The 15178-nt window shown below is 39.4% G+C and overlaps 2 protein-coding genes across 2 annotated transcripts in view; one reads left to right on the top strand and one right to left on the bottom strand.

Moving 5' to 3' along the window:
* LOC125483068 (NBAS subunit of NRZ tethering complex-like) overlaps positions 1-15178 on the top strand; it is a 97198-nt gene that overhangs the window by 34369 nt on the left and 47651 nt on the right. The window lies entirely within an intron of this gene.
* LOC109932522 (NBAS subunit of NRZ tethering complex-like) overlaps positions 1-15178 on the bottom strand; it is a 53578-nt gene that overhangs the window by 31173 nt on the left and 7227 nt on the right. The window contains exons 4-7 of the mRNA XM_048597114.1: positions 9072-9229; positions 3779-3859; positions 2886-3050; positions 2690-2803 (exon numbers count right to left, since the gene is read on the bottom strand). Coding sequence (XP_048453071.1) covers positions 2690-2803; positions 2886-3050; positions 3779-3859; positions 9072-9229 — 518 coding nt within the window. The remainder of the gene's footprint in view (positions 1-2689; positions 2804-2885; positions 3051-3778; positions 3860-9071; positions 9230-15178) is intronic.

The raw sequence follows: 15178 nt of genomic DNA, 5'->3' as shown, positions 1-15178 counted from the left end.
TTGTTCATGCTGAACAGCTTATTGTTGGCCCTCCACACTCCGGAATCCGTCTGCTGTCTAAAAAGAGATGGCCAGTTAATTGACTCCCTCTTTCACAACTGTCTTGTGAGTTTTGCCATTGGCACTTTTAAGCGATCCCGACGAGAAATTCATCCCAATGGCAAGAGTAACACCCTCAGAACAAATATTCAGCCCTACAAATCAGCTTTAAGCATACGATCAGTGAACAAGTTTCTGAAGATGCCTGATGAACTGAACAGGATTATCCATAGGAACATAAGAACAGAAGTAGGCTTTTCAGGTCCTCAAACTTGTTCCACCATTCAACGGGATCAAAGCTGATTTGTGACTTATTTCCATATAGCTGCCTGTGACCCATATTCATGAATAACTTTGCTTAACAATAATTGATCTTCTGCAGACTGAAAACCTACAACTGATCTAGCATCAGCTGTTTGTGGAAGTGTTCCAAACCTCTAACACCCTTTGTGCAGAGAAGTGCTTCCTAACATCACTCCTGAATAGTCTAGTCCAAATTCTCAGACTGGCTGAGGAGTGACCTTGGAGAGGTTTATAAAATCATGAGGGGCATGGATAAGGCAAATAGCCAAGGTCTTTTCCCCAAGATGGGGGCATCCAAAACTAGAGTACATAGGTTTAAGGTGAGAGGGGGAAAATTTAAAAGGAATCTAAGAGGCAACTTTTTCACGCAGAAGATGTTGCGTATATGGAATGAGCTGCCAGAGGAAGTGGCGGAAGCTGGTACAATTGCAACGTTCTAAAAGGCATCTGGATGGGTATATGAATAGGAAGGGTTTAGAGCGTTATAGATCAAGTGCTGGCAAATGGGACTAGAATAATTTAGGATATCTGGTTGGCATGGACAAGTTGGACTGAACGGTCTGTTTCCATGCTGTACAGCTCGATGACTCTATGCCCCCTAGTTCTAGATCTCCCCTTAACCTTTGAAATTCTTAAATTACTTTAATTTTTAAAACAGGCCTAATTTATATAATCCGTCCTCACTACTTAATCTGTGGAGGTCCAGGTTTCATTCTTGTAAACCTGTGTTGTACTCCATCCAAGACCAATTTACCCTTCCTAATGTGTAGTGTCCAATGCTGAACTATTGGGTTTCTTGGAAGGAGGTTGCAATAATAGATAATGCACTCCATTAGCCATTTTCCAATATGCAGTTAAACAGGAGAGATCAGTGTGCTCTGGAACTAAATGCAATGAACAGTCATCACATTTGACAATGGAGTTCCGTATAATTCTTGTAGAAAAAGCCAAGAGCTTTATGTATAAAGTGATAAAACAACCATGAAAAATCTCAATTTTCATTCCAAATGATAATAGAAATTTATTTTTGGTAGGAATTTTAGTTGTATGTTTAATAATCCACTGGATCAGACAGCTGAATTAAAAATAGTTGATTGATATTAAGAGGGGGTGGCTGAGAACATGACTGGATCTTATCTGGACATAAAAACTGAAAATAGATCTGAATGCAAGCTGCTGGTAACAATTATAATCAATAATTGTGAAACAAAAACAGAAATTGCTGCAGAAACTCAGCAGATCTGGCAGCATCTGTGGAGAGAAAGCAAAGTCAATGTTCCAGGTCTAGTGGCCTTACTTCAGAATAGGTCAATATTTGTGCAGTTAGACCCAAGATTACACTAACATGATCTGCACCCACTTGAAATATTCGAGGACGAAAAAGACATCAAAGTTCACGACATTTGATGTGCCAGAGTGGATACTTGCACATTACACCTGCTCTGGACCTGGATCCTATAAATTGAGAGTCAACCACCCACACAGGAAGACACCAGTTGGCAGAGTCTGTTCAAATGTTAACAATAGCAGAATATCCTTGAGTGCATCATGAATCTGAGGTGATCAATATTAATCCAGGGCACAGGCCTGTACTAAATTTGCTAACTGCCATGATAGTGATTTGTGAAGTGCCACTGATGGAGTAAGCTTAAATTGAAGGATTTCATGAATACTTAATGGAAATGAAGATGGTCAGCGGAACATTAAAGTTACTTGGTTAACGAGTTAGATTAAGTTTTGTCTTGTACCAGGTGTCCCATTGGCCTTACCGCACTATTATCAATTTGCGCATTCAGCAATTTGCAATGCAAAGTAATTGAAGGTAAAAGGTGAAGAAACATCCAATACATGCCACGAGAAACCCAGTTCCACCAAATTCTGCGTCGTTATAAATGATCCAACAAATTCATACAGCTTTGCGCAGCACTTTGAATAGTTAGAATATCTTCTCCAACATCCAAAAATGCAACTTAAAAGGAGAAAAATCATTACTAACAGTTATGTAGAGAATGAATTCTTAAGCTATAATGATTGAATACCTTCATATGACATATTGTATTAAATATTTTGGAAAATGCATTATAAATAATCAATTGAAAAGCAGCTCAACCTAGAAAATAAATCCCAGGTAAAAATTCTCAATTAGCCCTAAATATTCAATTGGGCCATACAAGACAGATAGTTTACTGCTAAATTTTTTTGTTCTGCTGCTGTTTAAAGGAAAGCTTTGCCCTCTCAAACAGTTGTACGCAACTTTTCAGTCCTATTAATGGGTGTGGGTGTGACTGCTTTACTTGTGGAATATAATTTAGTGTAAATCCTAGACTTAACTGTTAGTTTGACTTACTTTGTCAACGAAAGCATCATCAATGAGGATCTCATAAAAGGGATGACAGCCTTGCTTTTCAAGATCTCCATTTACACCAGCCTCACCTCTTAAGGTAGCTTCTGGTCCTTGGTCCTAAAGGAAAATTACAATTCAAAATGATAGAAATGAGAGAATCTAACTTCTATCTTTTCACTTATAATCAAAAAGGCCTTACATGTAAAGGGCGCAGATAGCTGAGGGATCTCTTCCACCACTGTGCATCACTGACAGCATGCAACACTGCCTTAGTTGTCATAGAAGTACTACTAAGAACCTCCATGGTCTTTGCAGTTGTCCGATGGAGTAGATCAGATGAATTATTTGGAACTTTCATTTCAATCTAAAAGTTTGAATCAAAAAACAAAATAATTAGTGCTTTAAAATGGTGCACAATAAAGCTATTGCATTAAGAAGAAATGAATTAGTTTCTTAAGACTTTTTTGGAAGAATGAGCTTACACTTTAATGGTAAGTTTCAAAGCTTTCTTGCACTGTTAGTCAATTGGCAAGAGTATAAGGAAGTAGAGATTTCAACTTTCTTTTTACCTAAACATCATATCATCAAATAATATTCAAACACCAAATTAAAATCATAATGTTAAGTTATTTTCCCTTGACCGGCTGCTTCATTTTTCACATTATCTGCTTGATCTTATCCTTTTCCTACGAAGAGGTTATGATTTACATTTTTTCAAATTAACAAAAAGAATAACATGCCAGAATATGCAATCCTGTCTCATTTAATCCTAAAACTTTACAGATTGGTAATCTGTTTATCAGATTTAAGATGTAGGCAGCTGTCATAGTTGGAGAGCTGAAGTATTGTGGGCTGCTTTAAAATATTGAAATGTCATATAAATAAAAGTTGTTGATGATATAAAAAAATCAGGTTACTTGAATGATAATGTATTAAAAATGTAGTCATTCAAATAATGGTTGCATTTTATTATTCACAACTGTCTAAGTTATGAGACAACAACCGTTTATCTTGTGCATCAGATGGGAAGGTAAAATTCTGTTTCAGAAAGGTGGAAAAACCCATGTCATTTTAAGACATGAAAATTCTGACCTGCTGACCATTGCCCGTAGAATTTATAGACTCGCTGCTCTCTGATGGCTCAATCTGATAATTTACAGCTTGATACAAAATCTGCAATAAAATTAATTAAATAGAAAGCAGTGATTTAGCACCCTGCAATTATATCATTGACTGTTTTGAACAAACTATGAACAATAAACACACAAGTATATTGATCTTTTTCTGCAATAAATGTTTGAAACTTTATGACTGTTGAGAAACTACTCTTATTCAAATACAGCAACATTGAAAAATGAGTCACAAAAACTATCAACTTGCAAGAATAAGTCAATTGTGACGGTCTAATGGCTCGATAAATGGAGTAAACAGTTAACATAATTAGAAACAGCCACATTCAACACTAATTCACGAACAATTGTTTCAAAGCTCAATTCAAAAATGGTACTGCATTGTTCAGGTAATCAGTCTAAATTAAAAACTGACTTTATTTCATGGAGAAAAAGGTATAGGGGTCAGAAATTACTGTCAAAACAACACTGAATTTAAAGGTATTTGCATACAAATCACACAACAATTTCCTAAGGGGGCAGTTTGTAGTGACACCTGAAAACAGCATCTTGCAATCCAATTTAACATTTAAAACCATTAAATGCTGCTAAGTTTATTACTGCAAGTCAGGTACAGTCAAAATATAGTACAGAAAGTTATGGCATGCCAACTTTCGTCAAAGTGCCTTTATAAATGTATGATGAGTCTTAATTACTGATCTCTATGGCACTGAAAATTAAATTCATGAATGTGGAATCTTATTATGTCTTTTAATTGTTGAATTTTTATGACTTCTCTTTTTTTTTTGTCAAATAATTATTTGTCTCCCTTTATTTTGTTTACTGTACCTAATACCTGCACACATCCTGGATCAGGCTCTGTGTAATTCATGAACAATACCTCAGTCTGGTTGCTTATGGACAGAACCTCAGTTGCACGCATGGTTGAGCAAGAATTTACGTTGTTTGAGAATTTGCTCTGACAAAAATATTTGGAACAAAATTATTTTCATACTTATGCAATGGTATTTGCGGAAGTACCATGTGGTTTGTTCATTTACAAGTAATTAGATTTTTTTGTACTATATTTAACTTTAATAACATCATGGGAAACAATTAATTGTTAGTAGAGTTCAACAATACAATTTACATTTCATTTGGTCCCAAAGTCCAACACCCTTCCATTTGAAAAGCACAGAAATTAGTGTTAATGATCTTCAAGAAATGTTTATGAATTATGCTATAGCGACTTCAAGGACCATCAAAATATCTCGGTATATTCTTTGATTTTCCCATCGATCGTGCCAGCAAGGCCTTTTCTGTCTTAATTTTGACTTCATGTTAGAAACTATTGTGACAATTGTGGTGATATTTAATTCAAACAAAGTGAGTCCAAAGGCAAATAAATTGTACAAATAATGAACTTGACTGTAATGTATGCAATTGGGGCAGTGGGTGAGGAGCAAACTGAGGGTAGAGGAGAAGGGAAGGAAGATGGGAAAGGAGGTACATTATATTGTTGCGAGTGTTTGGCTCAAGGTCTGTGTACTCCAGTTAGAATGTAATTTTTAGTTTTGTGAATTAGCATTGAAGAGTAGAAAATAGGATTAAAGCAATTGAAGCACATGAAAGTCTACTGCACTTAAAAGATTGAGATCATGTTGCTTTAACAGGTTAATTGCTAGATCAACTGCAGGACAGCTTGTTGAACCACAGCATCTGCACCACAGCATAATGGGAGATAAAACTAAATTAATTAAAAGAATCTTGTGAATTCCGAAAGGCTGTGAAAAATCATTAACTTCATCAGATCAAAGAGGAAATTGTAAATGAGGATATTCAACTTGAAAGTCAGGTTAAGGACAGCTCAGCAAAGGCAATGTTGTCTTGGAAATAGTTGGAGCTTAGGAAGGATTTCTGGTTCCAATTTGTATTTGCGCTGGGAGAAGTTCAGACCAGTTTGGAACTGGGAGAGCGCTGATGCAAAGAAGTAGCTCCAGTCATCATGACTGCTGGTGCTAGCAGACTCCTCAAAATTAGGGTTCACAACAAGTCTCAAGAAGTTTGTGATTCAATGTAGAAAGGGTGAAGGGGTCAGGAGAAGCACTGGGAGCTATAATTAGTTCAGTGCAGCTGACAGTGGGTTGAAGAAAGCTCCAGCTCGTATTTGCTTGATGCAGCTGAGAAAACTTGGAGCTGAGAGAAATTCAGCGAAAGCTAATGGAAGTTAGCTGTTTGATAAAAGCTGAAATCGTTCCATTAACTATATGCTTGACAGCAGGCCAGGGGAACTTTGTCTTAAGAGATGAGATCGAACTACCAAGACACGTGCTGTCATTAAGGCATTCAGAGTCACAGAGACTTTGAGGGTGTTCCAAGACTGAATATTCAAAACTGAAGACCTAGAATCCCTTGCAAAGGCAACAGAGTTTTAGTGAGATTTGGTCACCCACAATATCTGTTAACTCAAATGTAGGTTACGGTAATCCTGAGTGTTAAAACGTACAAATTTTGTTTGTATAGTATATGATGACTGTTGTACTTTTCTAATTTTGTAAAGTTTAGTTTATTTGTCTGTTCAAAACTGTGGGATCTTATAGCTGTACGCTCTTACTAAATACCTGAGAATTCAGACGATGTCCTCTTTAAACAAAAATATTTACTGGTCCCCAACTAGGTTATGACATTATTGTGGACATCTCATCCAGGATCATAACAATATGTCAGTGAAACAAAGTCAACTATCCCAACAGTCACAACCACAGACATTAGATCAGCCTTCTTGAGAATGAACCCACAGAAAGCAACCAGCTCAGATGGAGTCCCCAGCCATGCACTCAGATCCTGTGCAGACCAGTTGGTAGAAATATTCGCAGACATCTTTAACCTCTCCTTACTACAATCTGAAGTCCCCATCTGCTTCAACAAGACCACCAGCATTCCCATGCCAAAGAAAAATTATGCAGCGTGCCTTGAGGACTACCACCCGGTGGCTCTGACCTCCATAATTATGAAATGTTTCAAGAGGTTAGTCATAGCTCACATGAACTTCAGCCTACCAAACTGCTTTGATCCTTTGCAATTCTTCTACTGGTGCACCAGGTCCACAGCAGACACCACCTTCCTGGCCCTACATTCATCCCTGGAACATCAGGCTCCTATATATTGCCTACAGTTCTACCTTCAACACCATAATTCCAAAGAAACTCATCTCTAAACTCTGTGTCCGAGGTCTTGGATCCCCACTCTGTAACTGGATCCTCAACTTCCTGACCCATTGATCATAATCAGTAAGAATAGGCAACAACATCTTCTCCAGAAGGCTGCATACTCAGCCCCCTACTGTACTCTTTATACAAACACGACTGTGTGGCCAAATTCCGCCCCTACTCCATTTACAAGTTTGCTGACGACATCACCATTGTAGGTTAGATCTCAAACGACGACGAGACAGAATACAGGAAAGAGACTGAGTGCTTAGCAGCATGGTGTAAAGTCAACAATCTCTCCATCAACGTCAGCAAAACGAAGGAGCTGGTCATTGACTTCAGGAGGCGGAGTGAAGGGCACACACCTGTCTGCATCAACAATGCTGAGTTGGAGATGGTGAAGAACATCAAGCTCCTGGGAGTGATGATCACTAACAATCTGTTCTGATCCACCCACATCAATGCAACAGTCAAGAAAGCACAACAAAGTCTTTACTTCCTTAAGAGGCTTACGAATTTTTATAGATGCACCACAGAAAGCATCCTATCTTGACATTGGAGAAAAGAAGCGTACACTGGGTGACCGCTTCGCAGAACATCTACGTTCTGTTCACAAGAAAGACTGAGCTTCCATCTGCCTGCCACTTTAACACACCACCCTGTTCCCTGGCCAACATTTCTGTCTCAGGCTTGCTGTAGTGTTCCAGCGAAGCTCAACGCAAGCTGGAAGAACAACACTTCATTTTCCGCTTGGGAACCCTGCAGCCCTCCAGAGTCAATATCAAGTTCAATAATTTTAGGAAATAAAACCCGAAAGAACTGCAGATGCTGTAAATCAGAAACAAAAACAGAAGTTGCTGGAAAAGCTCAGCAGGTCTGGCAACATCTGTGAAGGAAAATCTCAAGAGTTAACGTTTCGGGTGACCCTTCCTCAGAACGGTTCACAGATGCTGCCAGACCTGCTGAGCTTTCCCAGCAACTTCTGTTTTTGTGTAAATAATTTTAGGGCCTAAACTCTCCCCTGTCCTAGACCCCAACCCACACACCAGGCCTTGTATCACATAGCCTGTCATTACACGTTAGTCACTAACAGTCCCCATGAACAGCTATTCACCCTCCATGCCAGGTTGTTATCAACTCCTTTGTCTATCCAACTGCTCTGCTATCTCTTTGGGCTCTATCCCCACCTATCATTTACTCCCTACCCCCTTCCCCTTCCTATCATGTGCATATAAACCGACATTTTCCTAGCAACCATCAGTTCTGAGGAAGGGCCACTGGTCCCAAGACGTTAACTCTGATTTTTTTTCTTCTTCACAGATGCTGCCAGACCTGCTAAGTTTTTCCAGCAACTTCTGTTTTTGGACCTTTTCTCACGTCAATGAAATTAGCCTTCTTTCATTCTAGACATTCTTCTTGCTACCATTCCTCGCTTTTCTTCATGGCTAAATATTCCTTCTGATGTGATAATTGGTCCACTTAGCCTACCTCATTTCTCAGCACTAAACCTAGAAAAACTTTCTTTCTAGTTAGGCTAAGGATATAATGATCCAGGAAGCTGTCCTGAACATGCCTTTTGCTGAAACATAGCTTTTGGGGGCCGCATGGTGGCTCAGTGGTTAGCACTGCTGCCTCACAGTGCCAGGGACCCGGGTTCAATTTCACCCTTGGGCAACTGTCTGTGTAGAGTTTGCACATTCTCCCCGTGTCTGCATGGGTTTCCTTCAGGTGCTCCGGTTTCCTCCCACAGTCCAAAGATGTGCAGGCTAAGTGGATTGGCCATGCTAAATTGCCTGTAGTGTTCAGGGATGTGTAGATTAGGTGGGGTATAGGGGGATGGGTCTGGGTGTGATGCTCCAAGTGTCGGTGTGGACTTGTTGGGCCGATGGGCAATTTTCCAAACTTTAGGGATTCTATGATGCCGAAGGAGGCTGCATCAAGGTTGATTTATTTTTCAAAAGAATATCAAACTTCATGGGACAGATAGTATTAGGTGATAGTCTTTAAATTCAAAATTTAACACCCAAGTTCCGCTGTTCTTGCAGCATACAGCTAATTCATTCATACCTGTGTTTGAAGTGAGCTGCTGACAGCTAGCAGAGACTGGATAACATTGGGAGGGCAGTAGGTGCGAGCAAAGGCCATTAATTCCTGCCGAATTGTCAGGTCATGATAGCCATCTGACTGCCCCAGTTTGCTGCACACCTGCCAACCAGCGCTGTAACCTTTTGAAGAAGAATAAACATCCACCTGTTACTTCGAGTAATTAAAGCTGGGTCACCACCTGTTTTAGCACTGCATAAATTCTCAACTTTAGTCATATCCAAACTGCAGCAGAAATGACATTGTACTCGTTCTTTTCAACAAAAGATACACAAGCATCAGTTGTCGTTTTATTCCTATGTGAATGATTTCTCTTTAAACAACATCACCCTTAGGAGGCAAAAAGGACGGCCAATTTACTCAGAGTACTTCAAAACTATGAAAAGGAAACCCAGGTACCTGCAGAAAACAGGGAAGAAAATATGCTAACTAACAGTGGATTGCTTTTAAAGTAATGGAAATATTAAAAAAAAAGTAGCGTCAATACTTTTTTTTTTTGAGTACAATACTGGAACCTAAACAGATTTTAAGGGTCTGTGTTTCAAACCCTCACATTGCATCACCATTTGAAGGCAGGTTAACTGTGCATTTGGTTAAGTCCTGTCTGTGAAGGAAAGACTCAACAGACTTAGGTGGCTGTTTACAGTTCTTTGCCTGTTTATACAAATGTGTATCTAAAAAACAAAAGGAAAACCAAAAGATTTTGACAATTAATAGAAACAGAGATGTAAGAATATTAGGCAAAACAGATATAAAAGATAATTTAACAAACGGCCCAGATGGATAGAAAGAACCAGAAAAAGAGAAGGCTTTTCTCATTAGAAAACAGTTCAAAACATGTAAAGATGTGAAGTTAATAATATGGTAAAACATTTTGGAAGGTCAAATTTGAATGCAGAATACAGGGTTAATGGCAGGATTCTCGGCAGTGCGGAGGAACAGAGGGATCTTGGGGTCCATGTCCATAGATCCCTCAAAGTTGCTATCCAGATTGATAGGGTTGTAAAGAAGGCGCATGTTGTGCTGGCTTTTATTGGCAGGGAATTGAGTTTAAGAGCCGCAAGGTTATGCTGCAGCTCTATAAAACTCTGGTTAGACCACACTTGGAATATTGTGTTCAGTTCTGGTCACCGCATTATAGGAAAGATGTGGTAGCTTTAGAGAGGTTGCAGAGAAGATTTACCAGGATGCTGCCTGGACTGGAAGGCAGGTCTTATGAGGAAAGGTTGAGGGAGCTAGGGCTTTTTTCATTGGAGCGAAAAAGGATGAGAGGTGACTTGATAAAGGTGTACAAGATGATGAAAGGCATTGATCGAATGGATAGTCAGAGACTTTTTCCCAGGACGGAAATGACTATTACGAGGGGGCATAATTTTAAGGTGATTGGAGGAAGGTATAGAGGAGGTGTCAGAGGCAGGTTCTTCACACAGAGAGTGGTTGGCGTGTGGAATGTGCTACAGGCAGTGGTAGTGGAATCAGATACTTTTGAGACTTTTAAGCGACTCTTGGATAGGCACATGGAGGATTGTAAAATGTAGGGTATGCAGGGTAGATTGATCTTAGTAGGATAATAGGTCAGCACAACATTGTGGGCTGAAGGGCCTGCACTGTTCTATGTTCTATAAAACCTTTAAAATACACAGCTTTTTAGTTTCTTCATCAGATGTGAGCATCGCCAGCAAGGTCGGCATTTGTTGCCATCCATAATTACACTTGAGCTGAGCTGTTTTTGAGGACTCTTCAGACAGTAATTTAAAGTCAACCACATTGCTGTCGGTCTGGAGTCATAGGTGGGCCACTCTAGGTAAGGATGGCAGAGCTACTTCCCCAAAAGACATAAGTAAACTTGCAATTTTAGAACAATGAAAGCTCTTGGTCACCATTACTGAGAACAATTTTTACTTTCCTGTGCTTATTAACTGAATTTAATTCCACCAGCTGCCACAGTGCAAATTGAACCTGTGTCCTCACAGCCTGTGCATTTTGAATGCTAGTCCAGTGACATTGACACAGCACAACAATTAGACAGATTATTTACAGAACAGAGCATATGAAGTCTATGCAAAGGATAGAATTATTTGAACCTTATGTGCAAGAATATTATTTCTTGTACAGGTCTTTTCTACAACTCGTTTTTGATATGCGTTATTCCTTCCATCTGTGTTTAAAGGAATCTCTAGAATACTTGGAAACAGCCAAACTTTCAAATTTGAACCTAGGCAAGTGAAGTGTTCTTGAGGAAATGACACATATTTATAATCATCACTTGTACGGATCCTCCTCCAATCCAATAAAATTCATTCAACGTGGATCTGTTCAAATTTAAGCTAAACTTCAATGTGATGTGTGAATTGTTTAAAAATGTCTGGTCATGTTTGTTAATTATGGAATTAGTATTAGACCCTAGATGGCCAAAGTAACTGCATAATTGTGCATTGGTTTGCTTTTTGAAACTTTGCCTTAAGTAATTGTCTAATATTTAGCACGTGAAGCATCCTAGGCCTTCATGTATCAAATACCTTTTACTTAATTAATACTATAATTTCAGTAACATCCAATTTGTACAGTGTATCGCTAAAATGACTGAGATTAAGTACCGTTTTATCGTGAACATGAGGGTTCCATAACCTATTTCCAGTAATTCAGTATTATGCGTTGTACTTGACAATGAAAGATAATCTGTTAAATAGACTGCACAATCTTATCAATTCATCCAGGGGCCAAGCTCCTGTGCAACCGGCCCTTTTAATTGACTGCCAGTAAACTTTGTCTCAGTAATCCACAGTTATGTTTTTTTAGGGAGTGTGGCCCAGTAAAAATTTTGAAAATATGCTCAAATGATAAATAAAGGTAATGGGTTAGATTTGTACCAATTCTTGTTTTAGAGGGACTGAAAAAGAGATAACGTCATTTTACATTGTGCTCAATTCTCACATCTAGCCTTTAGGTAGGAAAAGGTTTTACATGGTGCCTTTCATGACCACCAAATTACCCAAAGTACTTCATAAATAATGGAGTACTTCTTAAGAGTAGTCATTTTGGTTACATAGGAATGCAAACAAATGAACTCCCATAAACAGCAAAGCAATAGGGACCAAATAATTTGTTGATTGAGGCATAAATATTGGCCAAAAGAAATAACTTCCCTACATTTCTTTGAAATAGTGCCATAGATTCATCTGGAGGGCAGACTGAGGACTTGGTTTCACGATTCATTTAAAAGAGGACACTGTCAATGGTGTTCCATTCCTCAGTACTTCACTGGAGTGTCACCTCTGATTTTCTTGGGCTTAAGTCCTGAATTGAAATTGAAATCAACAGCTCTGTGATTCAGGCAAGGGTGCTTCCAACTGAGCCACAGCAATGACAACCAGTACAGTTCTTGATGTCATTACTGCAATGGTTGACAGGGAAGGATTTTAACACAACAAGTGGAATGTTTTATACAAAGGATAAGTACCTGTAATGAAAGAACATGGAAATGACTGCGATCGATAGCAAACTGGTTGACTACTGTGTGGATGAGCAAATAAAAAAAGATTTCACTGAATTAACAGGCAAGTGGTGCTGCAGCCATATATTTTCATTCTGCATATGGATGATTTAGATTTTAGCATGGATGGGAGTCTTGACAGGTAGTTTTTTTGATCTAAATGCATCTTAAATATTTCTACGCATAGATTGAGCTTTTTGAGTGGTGCGTCACGAATGTTGTTCTATAATAGCCAATAAATTTCACCTACATTTGTTTATGTCATAGATATGAAGAAATCATTGCTGAAAGGAGTACACAATTGATTCTCCTACCTGATACAAACTGCTGAGAATTCAGTTAACACATACATTTGTATCAAGTTGTTTGACTGGTGTAGGTGCATATCCTGCTACTCAGTCAATAGGAGTTGTTGCTGCTCACTGAGTTCAGTTGTGAAATGGTGACTCAATGCTCTTAATTTATGACCTCATTGTATCTATCCATGGAACACACAGCAATGCAAGCAGACCAAACATAGCAAGAACCAACTGGTGAAGAGGAAGTAACAAGTTAACTTTACCCAAAAGATATGGAGGTGTCACTGTTAAACTTGGGTGGATAAAGTCAGGAGTCGCATGACACCAGGTTATAGTCCAACACGTTATTTGGAATTGCAGAAGCTTTTGGAGCACAGACTCTTCGTCAGGTGCAGTGAGAGAGCAGGGCTCGCACGCGCACACACGCACACAGAGTTTATAGGCAGAGAGATCAAAAGATCGTACAACTGGTGTGAGTGGAGTTTCAGATGATAAGTCTCTGCAGGTTATCAAGTGTGTTAGATGGCATGTAAAGTGTTTGTAAAGTCTATGTCAGTGTTGTGCTGTGCTGTAATGACAATCAGGCAAGCCATATGAATATATAAAAGGTGACATCTCAGGTCAGACACTGAACTGTAAGTGTGAGGCTTTGTTCAGAATCTGTCTCTCAGTTTTAACACTGAATCAGGCTGGTTTTATTCCCAAAGCAGGAATTTAAAAGATACCACACTGACTGACTGTGACTGCAAACTGTTGTTCGAACAAAATAGAATGTATGTGCAACTAAACAAACATCTTGGAGGAAATGATTCACTCAACAGACTTTTATACGTGTGTGCAAGCGAGACAGAGCGACAGAGTGTGTGCGTGTGAGAGAGTGTGAGACCTTCCTTACTTTCCCGTTATGACAGCATCACCTTGATAAATTGTTAGGTTGTCTCTATCTTAATTCTTTTGTGCAGTTTTGAATTACTCATTACACTTTCTCACACATGATGTGGGGGGGCCGGTGTCAGACTGGGGTGGACAAGGTCAGAAATCACAAGATCTGACCAAGATCTTCCTCACGCTTCCACTTCTCATCTTCAAACAACCGCTAAACCTCAAACAGACCATTGGTCGCTGCAAACTACTGAGCCTTCAGGAGAACATCGACTACGATGTTATACAACCCTGCCATGGCAACCTCTGCAAGACATGTCAGACCTTCAACATGGATACTACCATCACACATGGGAACACCATGCAGCACGTGCATGGCAGATACTCATATGTTGTCTGTCTTATACGCTGCAGACAAGGATGCCCCGAAACTTAATATACTGACGAAACCATGAGGCACTATGACAACGGATGAATGGACACTGCTCAGCAATCGCCAGACAGGAACGTTTCCTCCCAGTGGAGGAACACCTCAGCGGTCTCCGACATTCGGTCTCGGACATTCAGCTAAGTGTCCTCCAAAGTGGACTTTGAGATACACAACAATGCAGAGTCACCGAGCAGCGGCTGATAGCCAAGTTTGGTCCCCATGAGGATGGCCTCAACTGGAATCATGGGCTCATGTCACACGACAGGTGACCCCCACCGCACTATACACTCTCCAATACACACACACACACGCAAACAGATCCTCTCTCATACACAGTCTCTCAAGCGCATACACACACACACACACACACACACACACAGACACACAAACTCAACCCATAGATTCGTGACAGTATTTGTGGATACATTTCAATTTGTTCAAAAAGCACTCAATTTATAAACAGTCAGTCAATGCGGATTTTTATAAATTCCTACTCTAGAAATAAAACCAGTCTGATTTCAAACCAAAACAAAACAGATTCTAAACAAGGTCTCACACCTAACATGCATTGTCTGACCTAAAATGTCACCTCTTCTTTAAACTGATAAAACTTTTAGTTCTCTCAGGCCCGTGATGTCAAAGGAATTTGGGTATTTACATATTAATCAATTAAAACCTTCTAACAGATTAAAGATTTAACAGCATCTTAATAGGATGTACTAAACAAACCTAAGTGGTGTGATCCTTCGATACTTTTCTTATAAATTCTCTGTTGGATATTACGTCTCATTAACACCTGAAGGAGGAGGAGTAAGACCCCGAAAACTGATGTTTTCAAAAAAATCTGTTCAACTATAAACTGTTGAGATTTTTGACTCTCACGCGCACACACACACAAACACAGACCTCCCCTCTCGCACACACACAGACACAGACCTCCACACACACAGACACAGACCTCCCCTCT

Source organism: Rhincodon typus, chromosome 5 (genome assembly GCF_021869965.1).
Source record: "Rhincodon typus isolate 14 chromosome 5, sRhiTyp1.1, whole genome shotgun sequence".
Lineage (NCBI taxonomy): Eukaryota > Metazoa > Chordata > Chondrichthyes > Orectolobiformes > Rhincodontidae > Rhincodon > Rhincodon typus.
The sequence above is the reverse complement of the archived record's forward strand: the minus strand, read 5'-3'. Positions and strand labels throughout refer to the sequence as shown.